Source organism: Bidens hawaiensis, unplaced genomic scaffold, assembly GCF_021521415.1.
Source record: "Bidens hawaiensis isolate Kalapana, Puna unplaced genomic scaffold, B.hawaiensis_p1.1 tig00023806_1, whole genome shotgun sequence".
NCBI lineage: Eukaryota > Viridiplantae > Streptophyta > Magnoliopsida > Asterales > Asteraceae > Bidens > Bidens hawaiensis.
The window spans coordinates 188364-210206 of NW_027493740.1; the positions used below are offsets into that span (position 1 = coordinate 188364).

The 21843-nt window shown below is 37.7% G+C and overlaps 2 protein-coding genes across 2 annotated transcripts; both read left to right on the forward strand.

The window, feature by feature from the left end:
• Positions 1–18110: 18110 nt before the first annotated feature.
• On the forward strand, positions 18111–18742 carry LOC143568091 (protein FAR-RED ELONGATED HYPOCOTYL 3-like). The gene is made up of 3 exons (XM_077054328.1): positions 18111–18256; positions 18338–18596; positions 18704–18742. The coding sequence occupies exons 1-3, from the start codon at positions 18111–18113 to the stop codon at positions 18740–18742; spliced, it is 444 nt and encodes a 147-aa protein (XP_076910443.1).
• A 69-nt stretch (positions 18743–18811) lies between these two features.
• On the forward strand, positions 18812–20292 carry LOC143568092 (uncharacterized). Its single transcript, XM_077054329.1, has 5 exons — positions 18812–18903; positions 19002–19083; positions 19562–19615; positions 19672–19748; positions 19800–20292. Exons 1-5 carry the CDS (start codon positions 18812–18814, stop codon positions 20290–20292), a joined length of 798 nt encoding a protein of 265 aa, XP_076910444.1.
• Positions 20293–21843: the final 1551 nt, after the last annotated feature.

Sequence of the window (21843 nt, forward strand, 5' to 3'; positions counted from 1 at the left end):
ATGTTGCGGTCCTTATGATAATGATGGTGCCCTGTCATAAATAAGATATAGGACGCATCATAGTGGCGCGAGGCCTGATAAAAGATGGAGCGCGCATCTCGATAATAATGTAACATAACTTGCGCGCGAGGCAGCTTACGAGTTATGAGAATAATAAAGCCTGCGCGTAAGGCGACTTACGAGCTATAAGAATAATGAAGCCTGCGCGCATGGCGACTTATGAGCTGTAATAATAATGAAACTGGCGCGTGAGGCGACTTACGAGCTATAAGAATAATGACAGCTTGCGCGAGTTGCGGCTTACGAGCTATGATAATAATGAAGCTTGTGCGTGAGGCGACTTACGAGCTATAATAATAATGGAGCCTGCGCGCAAGGCGACTTATGAGCTATAATAATAATGGAGCCTGCGCGCAAGGCGACTTATGAGCTGTAATAATAATGAAGCTGGCGCGTGAGGCGACTTACGAGCTATAAAAATAATGACAGCTTGCGCGCGAGGCGTCTTATGAGCTGTATGAATAATAAAAGCTTGCGCGTGAGGCGTCTTACGAGCTATAATAATAATGGAGCCTGCGCGCAAGGCGACTTATGAGCTGTAATAATAATGAAGCTGGCGCGTGAGGCGACTTACGAGCTATAAAAATAATGACAGCTTGCGCGCGAGGCGTCTTATGAGCTGTATGAGTAATAAAAGCTTGCGCGTGAGGCGTCTTACGAGCTATAATAATAATGGAGCCTGCGCGCAAGGCGACTTATGAGCTGTAATAATAATGAAGCAGGCGCGTGAGGCGACTTACGAGCTATAAGAATAATGACAGCTTGCGCGCGAGGCGTCTTATGAGCTGTATGAATAATAAAAGCTTGCGCGTGAGGCGTCTTACGAGCTATAATAATAATGGAGCCTGCGCGCAAGGCGACTTATGAGCTGTAATAATAATGAAGCTGGCGCGTGAGGCGACTTACGAGCTATAAGAATAATGACAGCTTGCGCGCGAGGCGTCTTATGAGCTGTATGAATAATAAAAGCTTGCGCGTGAGGCGTCTTACGAGCTATAATAATAATGGAGCCTGCGCGCAAGGCGACTTATGAGCTGTAATTATAATGAAGCTGGCGCGTGAGGCGACTTACGAGCTATAAGAATAATGACAGCTTGCGCGCGAGGCGTCTTATGAGCTGTATGAATAATAAAGCCTGCGCGTGAGGCGACTTATGGGCTGTAAGAATAATGAAGCTTGCACGTGAGGCGGCTTACGAGCTATAATAATAGAGCTTGCGCACGAGGCGTCTTACGAGCTAAAAGAATAATAACAGCTTGCGCGCGAGGCGTCTTATGAGCTGTAATAATAGTGGAGCTTGCGCGTGAGGCGGCTTACGAGCTACTTTATGTCTCGCGCCACGTGCAGATGTTGCATGCGCGTGCGCGTAGACTTTCGCTTTGTGTTATGCGCCACGCGCAGATGTTGCATGCGCGTGCGCGTAGACTTTCGCTTTGTGTTATGCGCCACGCGCAGATGTTGCATGCGCGTGCGCGTAGACAGTGATATGTGTGAGCATGTGATGCGTAAGCATGTGTAATACGCGTGAGCATATGTGATGCGTGAGCAAATGTGGTGCATGAGCATGTGGTATGAGGATTCCCAACCCTTGAGTTTGGCGTGTGTCCATATGGGATATTATGAGGATTCCCAACCTTGAAGTTTGGCGCGTAGCCATATGGGATATTATGAGGATTCCCAACCTTGAAGTTTGGCGCGTAGCCATTTGGGATATTATGAGGATTCCCAACCTTGAAGTTTGGCGCGTGGCCATATGGGATATTATGAGGATTCCCAACCTTGAAGTTTGGCGCGTAGCCATATGGGATATGATGAGGATTCCCAACCTTGAAGTTTGGCGCGTAGCCATATGAGATATTATGTGGATTCCCAACCTTGAAGTTTGGCGCGTAGCCATCTGGGATATTATGAGGATTCCCAGCCTTGAAGTTTGGCGCGTAGCCATATGGGATATTACGAGGATTCCCAGCCTTGAAGTTTGGCGCGTAGCCATATGGGATATTATGAGGATTCCCAGCCTTGAAGTTTGGCGCGTAGCCATATGGGATATTATGAGGATTCCCAACCTTTGAGTTTGGCGCGTAGCCATATGGGATATTATGAGGATTCCCAACCTTTAAGTTTGGCGCGTAGCCATGTGGGAAATTATGAGGATTCCCAACCTTTGAAGTTTGGCGCGTGACCTGATGCGCGCATGCACGGCGATGGAGTGGTGACTCGTGAGTGCGCGTGCATGGCGGAGGTCTCTTGCGCAAAACCCAGATGGTGGTTTCCGCGGCGGCACATGCACGGCTGCGGAGTGAGAATCCGCGGGGGCGCGTACATGGCGGCGGAAATCTGGTAATTTCTGGATTTGCAATTTTAGAGTCAGATCTGCAACTTTAGACCTAAAATCCAGGTCTGTAATCTAGACCTAGATCTGTAAATCAGACCTAGATAGATCTGAAGCTCGGAGCAGATTTAAAACCATCACAGATCCGGAGACCTGATCATTTGAATCAGGCCGTTTCTTCTTGCCCAGATCTGGAAGCCTTTTTTTAGATCTATGGATCTTTTTGAGCTTTAATAGAACAAGCCTTGAAGCCTTTTTCTGTAAACTTTCAGATCTGGGTTTTTCCTGGGAGAGATCCGACAGCCGAGATGAAGATCGAAGGGTAGTTCGTTGCCGTCCCACGGATGGCGCCAATGTCGAAGCACGAAATGAATCTAACCTGATCCATGACGATGTTTCCACGGATTTTCGAGATGAACGAACCACGTCTTGATCTTCTTCTTCAGCTGCTGGAGACCTGCGATGGCTTTTTGGGGGAGTGGAGGTGACTGCTAAGAAATCCTGAGATCTCTTGTTTACAGACACAAAAAAGTGGTGGTGGCTCTTATTGAGCATGACCCCTTGATAAGGAGGTGGAGACCTCCTTATATAGAGAGTCTCATGGCCACCATCATGGTACCCTAATGGGCCTGGCCCAGTTAGGGTTACCTCCACAAAACCCCCTCAGCCCGATAACATTGTATTAGTCCATATAATAAAATAAGCCAAACATAATAAATTTAGGGTCGTAAAACCGGGTTTAGTACCATACCCCTACAATGTTTATTGCGGTGGTTCAGAGGTAATCAGGGGCTGGTACGGAATGAAGACAGCGAACACGGTTACTGTTTTACTGCTTGTGGCCATATTGGTTTGCCGGAAGAAGTGTGGGTTAGCTGTAAACTTGTCTTTGATTTCTATATGATGCTTTCGAATATTCGAACTTCACAAATTTGTCACACGCCATGGATACAAGTACTACATGTACCTATTTGTTATGTAGGTGGGCTCGTTTCGGTTAGTCAGAAACGTAAACCGTTAACGGAATTTAGTATTGGAAAGTGTAAACTTGCGTTGGAGAGGGAGAGTGTGTGAATATTCAAGGCCTCAACGTATGTATGTATGTATATATAAGCAGTTTACTTCTTAGTGAAGATTGAGATAAGGAAGGATAATGTTTGAAAAATAACCGCGTACGTTGGATGTTACCCTCACTGGATGGTGTCTACTTTTACTTCTATCCTAATCCTAAGAATCAACACCTTATCTATTTTGTTGCTTACTCTGTACGCATAGGAATGAATGAGGAATGAGGAATGAGGAATGAGCTTGGTATCGTACCGGTCACAAATTTTCTAAAAATTTTTTACCGGTACCGAAAATGCTCAGTTCGGTATCACCGTATCGGCATTCTAAACAAAAAATTCAATAAATACTGATATCGGTATTATCCTTAGTTTATAATACGAGTCTAATGTATATAACTTTCATTGACACAACTACATTATTATTTGTAATAATATATTTTTATAATTTTTAAACTCTTAAAAGTGTTATAAAAGGTTTTAGAAATTATAGACAATTTTGCTTTTGAATAGCATATCAATGTCATAAACTTGACGTGGAATCACCATTTCTACACCTCAAATGACACATATATAGGGATGGCAATGAAACCCGAACCTGATAGAAAAACCCGAAACCTGATATAAATGGGACGGGTAATACCCGACCCATTAAGGCTTGGGACGGGTTTGGGATCGGTTTTGAAATTTTTAGCGGGTTTGGGATGGGTTTGGGATTTCTAATATACCCGATTACCCGACCCGACTACCCGATAACATAGACTTGTTTACCCGATTATATACCAGATGTACCCGATATAACTTATTATATTATATATATACTATATTCCAAATATATTATTTGTCGAAACTTGTTTATTTCAATTATTTGAGATATTCTATCTTTATAGTAACCATCTTTGTAACCGATTAGTTATATTTTGTCAAAACCTGGTAGAAACCTGACGGGTTTTGAGCCGGATATTCCCGACACGTATTACCCGATAGGAAACCCGAAACCCGATGGGAAACCCGAAACCCGACGGGTAATTACCCGATTAAAACCCGACGGGTTTGGGATGGACTTTAATAACCGGGTACGGGTTTGGGAATACCTAAACCCGACCCATTGCCATCCCTACACATATAGCTAAAGTTATCTAACATCATGTTGTGTATCTATTTTAACTTGTGTATCTCACTGACTCATCTTATTTCATCAAAGATTTTGTTACGTACTTACATTCATCTTTGATGCAAACTCTAGTCATGTATCACCTTGTACGTGAGTATTATTAATTAATTTCTATTAATACACTTGCAAATGCATCTTCTGCATGATTGACCCTTTGGTGTTTAACGTAACCCCTTCCGATTATGTAGCATTTATAATGAAATTAACTTTGTTAGGTGTAAAACGCGAATGTGTTAACATGCGTCACTTAAGCTAACATTTATTTGAAACTCATATACAAATGTAGATCTCGGGTTTACTAGAGAGGCTACTTATATGACAGTTAACATGGAAAGGACATTAATTAATGGAGGTTTTTTCAGATCACGCTGTCATGGTTGGTTCGTAATGTCCATATCAACTACTCATGTGTGTGGCTGTAGTCATTTTTCAGGACCTATCTTCATCATTGATAGATGTGTTGCCCGTGTAAATATTCACAGGCCAGGGTGGCTTGCTTGAGAAAACTATACATGTCACAGTGTTTTAAGATGGGCATAAAATTACTTAAGTAAAACAATAGTGGTTCACAAATTAGTACAACTGGAGTTGAGTCGTTGGAACATCTCACACCTCTTAACGGCGTATCATTTGAAATTAATCACACTAGTTGCATCAACTCCATAATGTTTATGCGGGAACTACATTTTTTCCTCTTGTTTGTATGAGGATTACATTTTAGTTTACTATCTGCACGATATATTATTGAAAAGTATGATATAAGATACATATATAACACTGTTTTTTGTGTTGGCCATCGTTGCCCCTCCACGTCATCGCCACGTAAGAAATGAGGTTTCGAAACCCCTCTCGATAACACCCTGATGTGGTTTAAAGCCCATTTACCGCTTCAATATATATAGATAAAGGATATAATACACTTATTGTTTATCGTACATCACGTACGTGATGATATTGATCGTAGATCGTAAGTTTTTACAATCTGATATCGTAACTTAACATAAGGGTAGGATTGTCTTTTTACAACATTAAAAAATTCAACAAATTCAACGCAAACGCCGTACTAAATTTAGAAATGGTTTCTATTATACTCTGTTTCCATAAACCGTTTTTGCGTGATTAATTGAGATTACGATTTTGGCGATTTCGGCGATTTGCTGATTTGTGTTTCTTTTTCTATCGGACGCATGTATTCCGATCATCAAAGTAAGTATATTTTGATTTTTATTAGAGGTTATTAGCTTAATTGATAGTCGATTTTTTGTTATGGTAATTGTTAATTTGTTTTGTTTGATAATATGAATTGGAATTGAACGAATTACTTATGATTTTTTAAACGTGTTAATTAAAAACAGGTTTGTATATAGTGTACTGGAAATGATGTTCTAAATGTAGTATGTGAACTGATTAGGAAAACGTTGAACAATTCAACGAGTTAATTAAGAACGTATTAAAATCGTAATATAAGAACGTATTAACAGAACGTGTTAATAGAACGTATTAAACGTGTAACGACTGTAATAGTTAACTTTTAATATGTATGTATAGAATCGTATATATAGAGTATTAGGAACGTATTAACTTTAAATAGCTTTTAACTTCTTTTTGTTTGTTTGTATTTACCTATCTTATTAAGGCCTTTACCAGAGGATGTCGTACCACAAGTGAATGCCTCTATTAAACCTATTAAAGGAATGGCATTTGAGTCTATCGATCTTGCATACGATTTTTATTGTGAATATGCAAAGAAAGCTGGTTTTTGTGTTCGTAAGGGAGGTTCATACATGAATGATGGTATATTAAAGTATAAGAATTTCACATGTTCAAAAGAAGGTCATAAACCTTCAAAGAGTTATGATTCAATGGATGATAAAGATAGTTCTACAAGACCATTGATGTGGTCTAAAATATACGTATTATTATACAAATATTCCTTATACTTTAAAGTCATTTGAGCCAGGTTTTTAGTGAATATTATTCTAATTGGTTCATATGTGAGGATTAAAGATTTAAAGAGACAATGAGTTAAAATGTAGTATATTTACTACACCGAAAAATGAAACGTAAAGATCATATAATTTGTTATCAATTTTGTTTGAAAATTAGTTTTATAAGATTTTTGCTATGTTATATGGATTCTTTAAAAAAGGAAAATATTATAACTACAATATACTAATATAATAATAATAAATGGGATGTGTTTTGAATGCAAGTCTTTCGTGTAAGTCAAATTCTTATAATCTAAATATAATATTATAATGCAGCCCACTATATTGGCATCTAAGGAATCTACAGGGCCCACGTATGTTTGAATTTAACCGATTCCCATCTAATATATATATTGAAAGAGTGGACGTAAAAAGGAGAATTGATTGGAAGGCTTTGACAAAGGGTTTGTCGGCTAGCTTGTGATCCGGGAGGCAGAAGTCAATAGTCCAACATTGGTTTTTTTTGTTAGTTTTTGGAGAAGACAGACGCAACAAAAGGCAAGAGAGAAAGAGAAAGAAAGCATCTTGGTTCAACCAAATAGCATCCGGGTTCAACACCTACTCATCCAAACATCGTTATTATTTGGTTGGAATTATTGTTTTCGTCATGAATTTATTTAAACCTATTCACTTTCTTTTGTTCTTGAGTATGGTTGTTGGCTAAACCCTTAGACCGCCTAGGTTATGATGAACCTACTTTGATGTTTTGATTTGACTTATGGTTATTTATTGTTATGGTTTTTATGGTATAGTAAAAGATTTATCTATATTAAATTGATGCATATAGATGCTTAGGATTGTTTGATGAGTTTTATTCCATAGTTTCCTTGATTATTGTTTGTCATATGATAGGTTGCTATTAGATCAGTTACTTTGTGTTCTTGATTATTTTATGATTGATATCATGATAAGATCATAGGAATAATATTGTCAAATAAACCTTAGTGTGCTGCTAACCTAAAATCTGTAAAGTACTAGGTTATTGATAAATCTTTATTATTTAATCTTGCTAGATTTAGTTCTTCAAAAGGAGTCCGTCTAGGGTTGATCATTTATTATTGTCTATTAAATCAATTAAATATATTAAATTGCCTTTGATTTCCGCGCTGTAAGGTAGGATTTCGTATAAAGGAACTAAATTATAAATAATTAGGTGACCGTAAGGGAACTTGATTTTTAATACTGGTGTGCGTTAAAACTTGTTAGAAACCCATAGGTGTCTCTTGAGAAGGGTCAGGGGTCCTGTTTGGGTTTTCTTTTAAGTGTCTATTTTACAATCCCAGTCCATAACTAAATATTTTCCCGGGTTAGTTCATAACTGAAATTTAGGGGATTCTAGCCTCGGTGGTTTTCTCACCATCATCTTATTTAAATAACAAACTTTGCTTTCGTTTAAATTACTTGTTTTCTTAATTAGTTTTTAATTATAGTATTAAATTAGTATTTTAAATAAAAACCCCCCCAATCAAATATAATTAATAAATCGTGTTTTGTAGTCGAGTCTAATTAGCTAATAAACGTAATTAAAAGAGTCTCGTGGGTTCGATATCCGGACTTAGCTGTACTAGAGTCGATCTGTTCATTTGCCGGTTAGTAGTTTTAGTTTAGTTAAGAGTCTAGAATTTATTACTTAGTGTCTAGATTAGCGTGTTTTTATATAAATACTTTTAGCACATCAAGTTTTTGGCGCCATTGCCGGGGACTCTTGGCAATTGCGTTATTAGATTTGATTAGACTTGTTTGCTATATACGTGCTATTTGCTTTATTTATTACTTTGAGTCGTAGGAGTCTAATTTTAAGTGTTAGTTATTTTATTCTATTTTCAGTTTTATTTTTATTTTTTATTTTTATTTTCGAGTCTTTTATTAGAGTCTACCAATTTTGTTTTGTGTGTTTTTCAGGTACATGTCACATCTTCGTTCGTAAGGACCGCTGTTGAATTGTTTTGGACCTACTCCGTTGAAGTCCGAGGCAAGTTCGTCAGAAAAGCAACCGATCACCATAGATACTTCACCAAAGTCATCACTCGCCAATTCACCCGCAAAATCACCACCACCAAGTCCTAGACCCGTTCCGATGGCCGAGAATAACCGCACCGTGTACCAGCAAGCTTTTGAAGGGTTCCATGGATATCACTCACCCATTGTCGCCCCCGACATTAATAACCCTAACTCGTGGCAGATCCCAGCCTATGTCATGAACAACATCACCAATCACCACCAGTTCCATGGCCGTGAAGATGAAGACGCACCGGCACACATCAACTGTCTGAATCATGTGTTCAAAACATTCAATTTGCAAGGTGCTACTGAGGATGCGATCTTCCTTCACTTGTTCCCGTTTACACTTTCGGGTCGTGCCACCACTTGGCTCGATTCGCAACCTGCTGGAGCATTCACCACATGGGAGGCGCTTCGTAATGCATTTCTCAAGAAGTACTTTCCACCTGCTAAGGCCTCTCGCCTACGTGATCAGATCCACTCCTTCCATATGGAGCCGGATGAGGCATATTACCAAGCTTGAGAGCGTTTTCAAAATCTACTTTCCCGTTCTTCACAACATGGGCTCACACCTTGGGCCCTTGTTGAGAATTTTTACAATGGGCTTACTTATGAGGCTCAGGCGAGGTTTGACACAGCCGCTGGGGGTAATTTGATGGACAAGAAGAATGTGACCGAGTGTAACGAGCTGTTTGAAAGTTTTGCGCAGTCTGAGTACGCGAAGAAGCCACGAGGCGGGAATTCCAATCCCGTCACCAGTACACCCTCATCTGCTCGAGGTGTGCACCAGGTTAATCTGGACACTGGTATGGCTGTTGCTTTGGAGAATCTCACCCGAGAGATAAAAGAGTTAAAAACTAAGGTGGATAAGTGTGAGATGTGTAGAGGTGGTCATGGTACGCTGGATTGTCCGTTAATGAACAATCAAGATGTTGATCTTGTGGCTGGTCAGAACAGGTTCCCTAATGCTTACAACAACAACAATCAGAACTAAAACAACTACAAGAGTCAGAATCAGAATCAAGGGCAAGGCAACTCAAATTGGCGTCCGGCCGGTGGGCCACCTGGCTTCCAAGCTCCCTATAACCGAAATCAAGGTCAGTATAACAGTGGAAGTTCTAATGAGCAAGGTTCGGGTAATGGGAAAGATTCGAGTAGTGGAATGGGAAGATTGGAAGAAATGATGCAGCAAATCCATAATAGAGACCAAGTCACTCAAAAGACCCTTGCCGACCATGATTTGCTTTTGAAGAATCAACAATCAGCTATGCTCGACATGCAGCGAACCATTGGTGATATTGCTCGAAATTTAAATGAAAGACCTCCGGGACAGTTTTCAGGATCTATTCAGCAGAATCCGGCCGCTCAAATAAAGGCGATTACTACTCGTAGTGGTAGGGTGTTGGGTCCCGAGGTGCGAAGGAATGAAGTTGAAGTGGAAGATGAAGAGGTGACGGATGAAAAAATCGAGATGGAAGTACCGGGTAAATTGCAGAACACCGCACCAGTTGCACCGCCAGTAGAGAAAAAGCCGGTTGAAGTCCGGCCATCACCTTTGATTGACCATGCTCGTATCCCATATCCCGCTCGCGCGAAACACCAGAAATATACGCGGGAGTATGGGCACTTTCTTGATATGTTCCGACAGTTGAAGATTAACCTCCCGTTCATTGAAGCCCTCCAACACATGCCGAAATACGCGAAGTTTTTGAAGGACCTGTTGAAAAGGAAAGATAGGTTGGGAGAGGTGTCATCGATTCCCCTTATGGGAGATTGTTCGGCGGTAGTGTTGAACCGCGTACCCGAGAAGTTGTCAGATCCGGGTCTGTTTACAATTCCAGTTTTGTTTGGTAGTGATGCGATGAGCCATGCATTGGCGGATTTGGGTGCGAGTATTAATTTTATGCCGTATTCCCTATACGAGAATTTGGAGTTAGGCGAGCTCACACCAAGTCGCATGTCTTTATCGTTAGCCGATCGTTCGGTTAAGTATCCGCGAGGTATTATTGAGAACTTGCTAGTGAAGGTGGATAAGTTCGTGTTCCCGGTAGATTTTGTGGTGCTTGACATGGAGGCCAACGAGAAGGTTCCCATTATTCTTAGTCGTCCGTTTTTACGAACCGCAAAGGCACTTATCGATGCGTATGATGGGAAGATCACGCTTCGGGTTGGTGATGAAAATGTTACTTATGATGTCGCGAGGTCGATGAAGCACCTGAGTGATCAAGATGATTTCAGTGGTCCATGCCATTCGGTTTATTTTATTAACTCTTTTATTGCAGGTATGGATAAATTCTTTGACTACATTTGTGGTACGGATCTAGTGGGAAGTAATGGTTTGATCGATTGTGATGATTTGGGTGAGGATGAGTCCTGTGAGGACGACTCGGTTTGTGATGAGTTGGCTGAGATTTCGGGTTTGCCCGAGATGATAGAGGTGAATGAGATTAGTTGTGAGAGTGAAGCGGGTTCTGAGGAGAAACCCGCTCCGTTGGAGTTAAAGGTACTCCCGTCACACTTGGAGTATGCGTATCTTGATGAGGGCTCAAACTTGCCCATTACAATGTCATCCAAGCTGACGGAAGAACAGAAGATGAAGTTGATAGACGTGTTGAAGCTACACAAGGGGGCGATTGCATGGAGATTTTCCGATATTCAAGGTATTAGCCCTGCTTATTGCACGCACCAGATTTTAATGGAGGATGAGTACAAACCGGTGGTGCAACCACAAAGGCGTCTCAATCCGAATATGCAAGAGGTGGTAAAGAAGGAGGTATTGAAGTTGATGGATGCCAGGATGATTTACCCGATTTCCGATTCTCTATGGGTGAGCCCGACCCAAGTTGTTCCAAAGAAGGGAGGTATGACCGTGGTGATGAATGAGAAGAATGAGCTTATCCCTTCGCGTACGGTTACCGGTTGGCGTGTGTGTATTGATTATCGGTGATTGAATGATGCCACCCGGAAGGACCACTTCCTGTTGCCGTTTATTGATCAGATGTTGGAGCGTTTGGTAGGTCAGCAGTTTTATTGTTTTCTTGACGGTTTTTCAAGTTATTTTCAAATTCCCATTGCACCGGAAGACCAGGAGAAGACGACTTTTACATGTCCGTATGGCACGTTTGCGTACCGACGCATGCCGTTTAGACTATATAACGCTCCGACTACCTTTCAGCGTTGTATGGTGGCCATCTTTCAGGATATGATAGAGACGTCCATGGAGGTTTTTATGGATTATTTTTCGGTTTACGGTAATTCTTTCGATCACTATTTGGCCAATCTTGAGAAGATGTTGAAGAGGTGTATTGAGACGAAATTGATGTTGAATTAGGAAAAATGCCATTTTATGGTGACGGAAGGGATCGTGTTGGGTCATAAGATCTCGAGAGACGGTATTGAGGTGGATCGAGCAAAGATTGATACTATAAGTAGACTTCCTCCACCGAAAAATGTGAAAGCGATTAGGAGTTTCTTGGGCCATACGGGGTTTTATTGACGATTTATCACAGACTTTTCAAAAATTACTCGCCCGATGACCCAACTCCTCGAGAAAGATGTACCTTTTGTTTTTGATGATGAGTGTGTGATGGTGTTCACGTTTTTAAAAGAGAAGCTCGTAAGTGCTCCCATTCTTTGTTCTCCCGATTAGAGTTTGCCGTTCGAGCTCATGTGTGATGCTAGCGATTATGCGGTTGGAGCGGTTTTGGGGCAAAGGAGATATAAACATTTTCACCCCATCTATTATGCTAGAAAGACGTTGAATGATGCCCAAGAGAACTATACCACCATCGAGAAGGAGCTTTTAGCCGTTGTTTTCGCATTTGACAAGTTCCGCTCGTATCTCGTGCTTTCGAAGACCACCGTTTTTACTGATCATGCAGCTTTGCGTTTCCTCTTTCAGAAGAAAGACGTGAATCCTCATCTTATACGGTGGATTCTTCTACTTTCCGAGTTTGACATCGAAATTAAAGATAAAAGGGGTGCGGAACACGTAGCGGCCGATCATCTATCCCGTCTAGAAGACCCGAGGAGAGAAGAGTTGCGTGAGGAGGAGATTGGAGATACATTCCCTCATGAGTCGATCGATTTTTTTGTGGCTGAGAAGCAAGGTATGCCATGGTTCACTGATTTTGCAAATTATTTGGATAATGGTTTTGTGTTAGAGGGTATGACTACGCAACAAAAAAGGAAATTCTTCCAAATCAGTATGTGTGGGATGACCCGTTCTTGTTTAAAATTGGCGGTGATCGGATTCTGAGGAGATGTGTGACAAAAGAAGAAGGTTGGGATATTCTAATGCATGTTCACGAAGGGTTGACTGAGGTCATCATGGTGCGCATGCTACCGCGCAAAAGGTGTTTGATAGTGGGTTCTATTGGCCAACAGTTGTTAAAGAAGCTGAAGAGTTCGTGAAGCTTTGTGATGCGTGCCAAAGAACAAGTAATATTTCATCCAAGAATGAGATGCCTCAAAACCCCAACAAATTCTTAAAATCTTTGATGTTTGGGGCATCGACTTCATGGGACCGTTTCCCACATCAAATGGTAATAAGTATATTTTGGTGGCGATTGATTATGTGTCGAAGTGGGTGGAAGCCCAAGCGTTGGCCACGAATGATGCACGAGTTGTCGTGAGGTTTCTTAAGAAGTTGTTTACTCGTTTCGGTACTCCGAGAGCTATTATTAGTGATTGGGGCAACCATTTTCGTAATATCGTCATGGAGAAGGCGTTAGCTCGTTATGGGGTTACTCATCGTACCTCTACTGCTTATCACCCTCAAACGAATAGTCAAGTCGAGAACGCAAATTGAGGGGTGAAGAGGATTTTGGAGAAGAAGGTTGGGGCGAGTCGAAAAGCTTGGTCGGAGAAGTTAGATGATGCATTGTGGGCATTCCGAACTGCGTACAAGACTCCGTTGGGTACTACACCGTTTATGCTTTTTTTATGGTAAGTCTTGTCATCTTCCGGTTGAGTTGGAGCATTGTGCTTATTGGGCGTTGAAGACGATGAATGTCGATCTTACCGAAGCTGCAAGGAAAAGATACTTTCAGATTCATGAGTTGGAGGAGCTTCGGGATGCAGCATATTCTCGATCGTTGAACATCAAAGAAAAGACAAAAGGGTTACATGATCGACATTTGAAAGGCGGAAAAGAGGTCAAGAAGGGCGATAAGGTATTATTATTTAGCTCTCGTTTGTTTGCAGGAAAGTTGAGATCAAAGTGGATGGGACTGTTCTTGGTGAAAGAAGTTTTCGCTTATGGAGTAGTGGAGCTGGAGAATCCGAATAATGGAATATCTTGGAAGGTGAACGGTCATCGTTTAAAGCACTATCTTGGAGGACCGGAGGAATCAATCGAGGTGGAGGAAACTCCTCTCGATCCGTCGCACTGATTTGTCAGAAGTGATTCTTGAGTGAATACTCAAGTGTTGAGTTTGTATATTCTTTCCTATTTGTATTTCTATTTTATTTTTATATTTTTCCTTGAGTCACTAACGTAGTTTTTTATAGTTTTTATTTGTTTTTTAGTTTTGAAAGTTTTGAAGGAAGAGAGTGTGAGATAGAAGATCCCTTGAAGTATAATGCAACATTCAAGTGTGGGGATGGAGCAGCAGGAGCCGTATACTTTTTATTTATATATGTGTTGCTGTTATTCATATTTATATATTGTTTGGTTAGCTGGTCCGGTTCCATACTTTGAAAGATTATGTCTATCAGGTCGATAAGATGAATTTTTAGTTATTGTTTGTATCGTTGCCGCTTCCGTTCGAGAAAAAGGGGCTACTGGTTGTTGAGCACGTTCGGAGATGGAGGGCATTTATGGAAGAAGATTTTAGCGTCATACATCATGTGCATATTACCAGCTAAGTCTTTTCCTTTTTACTTTGTTTTTATGTTTTTAGTTTTTAATTTTTAGCTTTGTTTTGTTTTTATTTATTTTTGTATTTTTAGGTTTTGTTTTGTTTTTAAATTTTTGAGTCGTGTTTCTGTCCCTGCATTGAGGACAATGCAAATTTTAAGTGTGGGGATAGGAACACATGTCTTTAACTCGTTTTGTCATATTTAAAAAAAATGTCCTTTGAAATTGTTTTCTTTTTGCGTATAAATGGGAGATGAGGATACTTGTTGGGAATCGGTTTTTCAAACTACTAATAATATGATATAATTAAAGAACACGCACTTAACTTGGGATGTGTCGGTAGGCTCAGCCTTAAGAATGAAAGAGCAGTTTGATAGTTGGTTTTAAACGATATAATATGATTTTAGTAGGAAACATGTTGAGTCTGTATAAAATACGAGATGAAAGGTCGGGCCATACTCAAGCCTCATTTTAGTTTGATAGTAGAAAATCATGAGTTTTTAAAGAAATCTGAATACGCTATCATACGATGCTTGGGTAGGTTTAAACGTTAAAGTATACCGTGTAGCCGGTGATATAAACTTAAAATCTTGCACTTTTAGTTTTAGTGTTTAATACTTCATAGGCGTATGGTTTTATGGCCTTAAATCCTGTATTGATGGGATGCTTCGGGGTTCGGACACCATGGGTCTGTATGCAGCTATTCATGTGGTATTCATATTCCTAAGTGGATTTATGGATATTTCAAAAAGCCAAAAAAGAGCAAACCCGTAGTTATCTGCCAAATTATAAGTCAATAAACATGATCACAAAGTGCTTTAAAAGTACAAATTCACTACTGACTTGATCATACACGCTGTTAGTCATATGGGGTCCCCCTGCTCGCGTCTCATTACCATTAAGAAACGGACCACACATGATACATCATATGTAAGCCTACAGATGAATTAGTGCATACTCACATATTGAGATGAACTTTTGGGGTGTTGCTTGATAACGGGGGTATGTCATGTAGTGGGGAACACTTGCTAGATAGTTGAATAATTGAACCATAATCGTATCTAATGGCTGCTTGGTATACTTTGATGTTTAAATTTAGGTGGATAAACAATATCCTTGATCGTCTTAGCTATTCATGAAAAATGTGCAACAATGTTTTAATCTGCTATTATGAGGTTTAAGTCAAGTTGGGGTGGTTTGATCCGATAAAATCTAAAATAAAGCGGGTCTTGACTGTGGGTTCCACTAGATTATATAAAAAATAATAATAATAATAATAATAATAATAGTTGGATCTTACTTGTCCCGGTAAAGACAAAGGCATGGGTTTAAGTGGACAATAATATCGGTGATCGCAATTTTTGCGCTGTTCTAAATTTTAAGATAACCTATATGTTGTTAAGACTGTATTTCTCCGATTCTGATCCCGTTGCAAATAGCTTTTTCAGGGACGAAAAAAGGTTTAAGTGCGGGATATTTGATGTGGTCTAAAATATACGTATTATTATATAAATATTCCCTATACTTTAAAGTCATTTGAGCCAGGTTTTTAGTGAATATTATTCTAATTGGTTCATATGTGAGGATTAAAGGTTTAAAGAGACAACGAGTTAAAATGTAGTATATTTACTACACCGAAAAATGAAACGTAAAGATCATATAATTTGTTTCAATTTTGTTTGAAAATTAGTTTTATAAGATTTTTGCTATGTCATATGGATTCTTTAAAAAAGGAAAATATTATAACTATAATATACTAATATAATAATAATAAATGGAATGTGTTTTGAATGCAAGTCTTTCGTGAAAATCAAATTCTTATAATCTAAATATAATATTATAATGCAGCCCACTATATTGGCATCTAAGGAATCTACGGGGCCCACGTATGTTTGAATTTAACCGACTCCCATCTAATATATATATTGAAAGAGTGGACGTAAAAAGGAGAATTGATTGGAAGGCTTTGACAAAGGGTTGGTCAGCTAGCTTGGGATCCGGGAGGCAAAAGTCAATAGTCCAACATTGGTTTTTTTTGTTAGTTTTTGGAGAAGACAGACGCAACAAAAGGCAAGAGAGAAAGAGAAAGAAAGCATCTTGGTTCCACCAAATAGCATCCGGGTTCAACACCTACTCATCCAAACATCGTTATTATTCGGTTGGATGTATTGTTTTCGTCATGAATTTATTTAAACCTATTCACTTTCTTTTGTTCTTGAGTATGGTTGTTGGCTAAACCCTTAGACCGCCTAGGTTATGATGAACCTACTTTGATGTTTTGATTTGACTTAGGGTTATTTATTGTTATGGTTTTTATGGTATAGTAAAAGATTTATCTATATTAAATTGATGCATATAGATGCTTAGGATTGTTTGATGAGTTTTATTCCATAGTTTCCTTGATTATTGTTTGTCATATGATAGGTTGCTATTAGATCAGTTACTTTGTGTTCTTGATTATGTTATGATTGATGTCATGATAAGATCATAGGAATAATATTGTCAAATAAACCTTAGTGTGCTGCTAACCTAAAATATGCAAAGTACTAGGTTATTGATAAATCTTTATTATTTAATCTTGCTAGATTTAGTTCTTCGTAAGGAGTCAGTCTAGGGTTGATTATTTATTATTGTCTATTAAATCAATTAAATATATTAAATTGCCTTTGATTTCCGCGCTGTAAGGTAGGATTTCGTATAAAGGAACTAAATTATAAATAATTAGGTGACCGTAAGGGAACTTGATTTTTAATACTGGTGTGCGTTAAAACTTGTTAGAAACCCATAGGTGTCTCTTGAGAAGGTCAGGGGTCCTGTTTGGGTTTTCTTTTAAGTGTTTATTTTACTATCCCAGTCCATAACTAAATATTTTCCCGGGTTAGTTCATAACTGAAATTTAGGGGATTCTAGCCTAGGTGGTTTTCTCACCATCATCTTATTTAAATAACAAACTTTGCTTTCGTTTAAATTACTTGTTTTCTTAATTAGTTTTTAATTATAGTATTAAATTAGTATTTTAAATAAAAAACCCCCAAAACAAATAGAATTAATAAATCGTGTTTTGTAGTCGAGTCTAATTAGCTAATAAACGTAATTAAAAGAGTCTCGTGGGTTCGATATCCGGACTTACTTAGCTGTACTAGAGTCGATCGGTTCACTTGCCGGTTAATAGTTTTAGTTAAGAGTCTAGAATTTATTACTTAGTGTCTAAATTAGCGTGTTTTTATATAACTACTTTTAGCACATCAACCATACTATAAAAGCCGGAAGAGACTAACAATTCCGTATGGTTGTAGAGCTCAATTTTTTTTTGAAATCTTTGGATGGTATTAAGTTTGAAATAAATGAATTTGTGGAAGAACATAATCATGCAATGGGAGAAAAACAAGATATGCATTTTCTTCGATCTAATAGGAAGTTAAGTTATGTGCAAGAAGATATCTTATATGAGCTGTCAACATTAAATTTGGGCCCAATTAAGGCATTTAATATTCTTAGGACAAAGTATGGAGGTATTGAAGAAGTTGGGGCTTCAAAATGACGATTGTAAGAATTTTAAACAAAGGTTAAATTGTTTTAGTAGCGAGTTTGATGCTGAGATGGTTGTCCAAAGATTAAATGGAAAGAAAAGATGCATGACGATTTTTCTTTTGAATACACTGTTAATGATAATGGTGAGTTGACTCGTTTGTTTTGGGCTGATGAGATTTCAAAGAAAAATTATTTGCATTTGGAGATATTATCGCATTCGATGCTACTTTCAAGACCAATAAGTTTGTGATTTTAATTTTGTTTTTACTCTTCAAATTTTTATACTTGATTTATATATTATTTGATTTTTTATGCTATTTTTAATAGGTACAAGATGGTTTTTGTGCCTTTTACTGCTATTGATAACCATTGCCGGAATATAACAGTTGGTGCTGGGTTGTTATCATCAGAATCTATTGAATCGTATACATGGCTTTTGAAAGTTTTTCTTGATTCATTTGGTGTTGCTGCAAAGGTTGTTGTTACCAATCAAGATCCGGCCATGAAGCAAGCTATTGCATCAGTCTTCTCAAACACACGACATAGGTTATGTATGTGGCATATTATGAAGAAACTTGCTGATAAGGTAATGATAGAACGTGTTAACGGCGAAAGAACGTATTAAAGATGATATACCGTATTAGCATATGTATTTTTCTTAACACTAATTTTTTTATGTTTTTTTTACTATAGGTTGGTGTTGCCCTTTGCAACAATGAAGACTTTAAATGAAAAATTTGTGATATTGTGTGGAATGATTCAATTTCTCAATTTGAATTTGAGACAAAATGGCAGTTTATAATGAAGGAATTTGATCTTGAGCTAAATAAATGGTTGACTGACATTTTTGATATGAGATACGATTGGATACCAGCTTATTATAGGGATGAACCGTTATCTGGTCTCATGCGAACTACATCAAGATCGGAGAGTGAAATTCATTTTTGTGTCAACTTTTTAACTCACAATTATCACTTGTTGAGTTTTTTAGTCATTTTGATTATTGTATGGAGATTCAAAGGCATAACAGTAGGAAAAATGATCATGATACAAGGTATACGCATTCTGAATTGGTAAGTGAAACTCCTATTGAGCAAGAAGCAGAACTGATGTATACAAAGGCAATTTTTAATGATTTTCAAGACGAAGTGTATCACATTTGAAGCGCTGTTGCGTCTATTAAGTCAATTGAAGAAGGAGATTAATTGAAGTTTTCCATCTTCGACTTTAATGCATATGTACCAGGATGTTTGGAGGTAAGATTTAATTAATTTATACATAATTTATTATTTTCATTGTTTTGAAGTTGTTGTCTGAGAAAAGACTGTATCAGCAAAGCATATTGACATAAGGGTATATTTGTCTGTAAACAATTCTAATGGAAATTATAACAAAACGTTTTAGCAAAACGTATTTGATGCAAAATCAAAAATACGCAGTGTTGATGAATCAAAAAACGTATTTGCAAAACGTTTTATATAAAACGCATTGACATAACGGTATATGTGCCTTTTAAACATTTTTATATGAATTTATTACAAAACGTTTTAGCAAAACGTATTAGACGCAAAATCAAAAATATGGAGTGCTGTTGAAACCAAACGTGTTAGCAAAACGTTTATACGTGTCTAAGTTTTGCTATTGATTTTTTTAATGATAAGGTGTTGATTAAGAAGTATGGTGAAGATAGAGTAGATTCGATTGTATCATGCTGTTGTAAAAGATTTGAACAATACGGGTTATTGTGTCGTCACATTCTTTATGTTTTAAATTTGTTTTGAGTAAAAAGATTTCCTAAAAAGTATATTTTGGATCGTTGGAAGAGAGATGCGGGTGTAAATATTAGAACGACTCCAATTTCAAATTTGGGCAATGAGAAGAATTTAAAAGTTAAGAAGATTTCAAGGGAAATAACATTGGCGGGTGAGTATCTTATAAACAGCTATGTCACAGACATTGATGAACTTACAAAAGTTAGGGATCAAATGAATATTATGATCCAAAAAACAAATGGGACACGATACCAAAGGTCTTCTTTGTCAAAAAGGGACATATTTGCAGAAGTTTTAGGATATGAACAACCGTCAGAGGTGACCGTCCTTGTGCCGAGTGGAATAAGAAATAAGGGTCGTGGGTCACATAAAAGGATTAAATCTCAGAAAGAGATAGCTATAGCTCGCTCTGGGAAGAAACATAGAGAATGCAAGGTGTGTAATTTGTCTGGTCATAACAGCAGAACATGTCCAGGACTTTTAAAAAAAAACAGTTTGAATCTGATTTGACCTTAATTTCTGAGTGTTGGTTTTTTTCTCCTACCAAGTTGTTGAACTGATTAGTATTTGTTTAATCATATATCTGTTACTTTGTTTAAAATGTTTTAAGTTTATATAGAACGTATTAGCATAGTATTTGTATTCTGGTTGTAGCCAAACCATTCATAAAACGTGTTAGCATAATACTGAGAACGTTTTAATGTTGAAACTGTTTTCCAAAAGACAATCTTATATTATATCCATAAATACCTTACAAAAATAAACAGAACAAACACCACCACAAAATACATTAGTAAACAAACCAAAAAACAAACCATCCCTACTTGTTGTCGAGGATATCCTTTGCTCCCTCAAGCTTTGATTTCTTATGGACCGAAACCATGTGAACCATTTTTTCAAGGACGACTTGAAGTCGTCCATAGCATGAGGCTTGGTGCTCAAAGTAGGTCATGGCTTCCTTCTTGAAGGAGCTATCGGGTTGGTTCTTGAGTTCTTGATAAAGGTTATTCGTCTTTGTTGCTTCTTCACACAATCGCTCCTTGATTTCTTCAATAACGGCCAGACGATGTTCATCTTTCTCCAACTCCAGGTTTATCCTTGCCCTCAGTATGCATTTCACTGTAGAATTAGTGGAATCCATTTTTTAGTATGTGTATGTGTTGTGTGTGTCTTTTGGGGTGTCTGGCCCTGTTTTTATATTTGATTTACTTGGTGAGTTGTAATTTTGGTTGTTGAATGAAGTTATTGTTGTGCTTTAGCTTTTAATATCTGAATTAACTATCATCACCTCTACATATGTCTTTTCATCTAGCATAATATTCTTTTCATTTTTTAATCCTTGGTTAGGTAGATGATGGTATTAATGGAACATTTAAATAAAAATCATTTTTTATTGAAGTTTAAATCATATCATTTTATACATTCTGTTTTGAAGTTTAATAAAAATTCATTTTCTATTTAAGTTTAAAGTATTGAGTATTAATTTTTTATTGGTGTTTTTTTTATATTAAAGTTTAATTGAACTTTTAATCAAAATTAATTTCTATTGTATGTTTCTGTTGTCCGCCCTTGTTTGAAGTTTTTATTTTTAAAAATTTAGCTATAAACCTGGTTATTGAAAGTAAGTTATTGTAATGTTAACTTAGTTTAGGTATCATTTAATTCCATTTGACTATTTGTAGTTATTCTAGGCACAATTACATTTGTATTTTTTAATAACCTGGGCAGTTGAACGTATTAATTAAACTATTAATTAAATTATATTTATCTGGAATTTAAAAGATTTCAAACGTTTTGGCTGTTTTAATTAACTTATATTTCAAACGTTTAATTTACTTTCCCAATATTTAAACTTTACATTTAATAAACTTTTTATTAAAGGATCTTCACGTTTTTTAATTTTTATTTTATTACTGTTTTGAAAGGTCAAACGTTTTGGCTTCTTCTAAAATTGCCAATCAATTTTAACCACACAATTTGTCTACCACAATTACACAATACAAATTGAAGGCCCCAGACATTTGCACCACACAATTTCACCAAATCATAAGACAAAAAAAA

Excerpts from the sequence above, each read along its gene's own strand:
- LOC143568091 (XM_077054328.1), top strand. The coding sequence starts at position 18,111 with ATGCATGACGATTTTTCTTTTGAATACACTGTTAATGATAATGGTGAG. Across the intron at positions 18,257-18,337 it reads CTTTCAAGACCAATAAGTTT|GTACAAGATGGTTTTTGTGC; the intron begins GTGATTTTAATT and ends TATTTTTAATAG. Across the intron at positions 18,597-18,703 it reads TGAAGAAACTTGCTGATAAG|GTTGGTGTTGCCCTTTGCAA; the intron begins GTAATGATAGAA and ends TTTTTACTATAG.
- LOC143568092 (XM_077054329.1), top strand. The coding sequence starts at position 18,812 with ATGAAGGAATTTGATCTTGAGCTAAATAAATGGTTGACTGACATTTTT. Across the intron at positions 18,904-19,001 it reads GCTTATTATAGGGATGAACC|TCATTTTGATTATTGTATGG; the intron begins GTTATCTGGTCT and ends TGAGTTTTTTAG. Across the intron at positions 19,084-19,561 it reads GGTATACGCATTCTGAATTG|CAAAACGTATTAGACGCAAA; the intron begins GTAAGTGAAACT and ends AAAACGTTTTAG.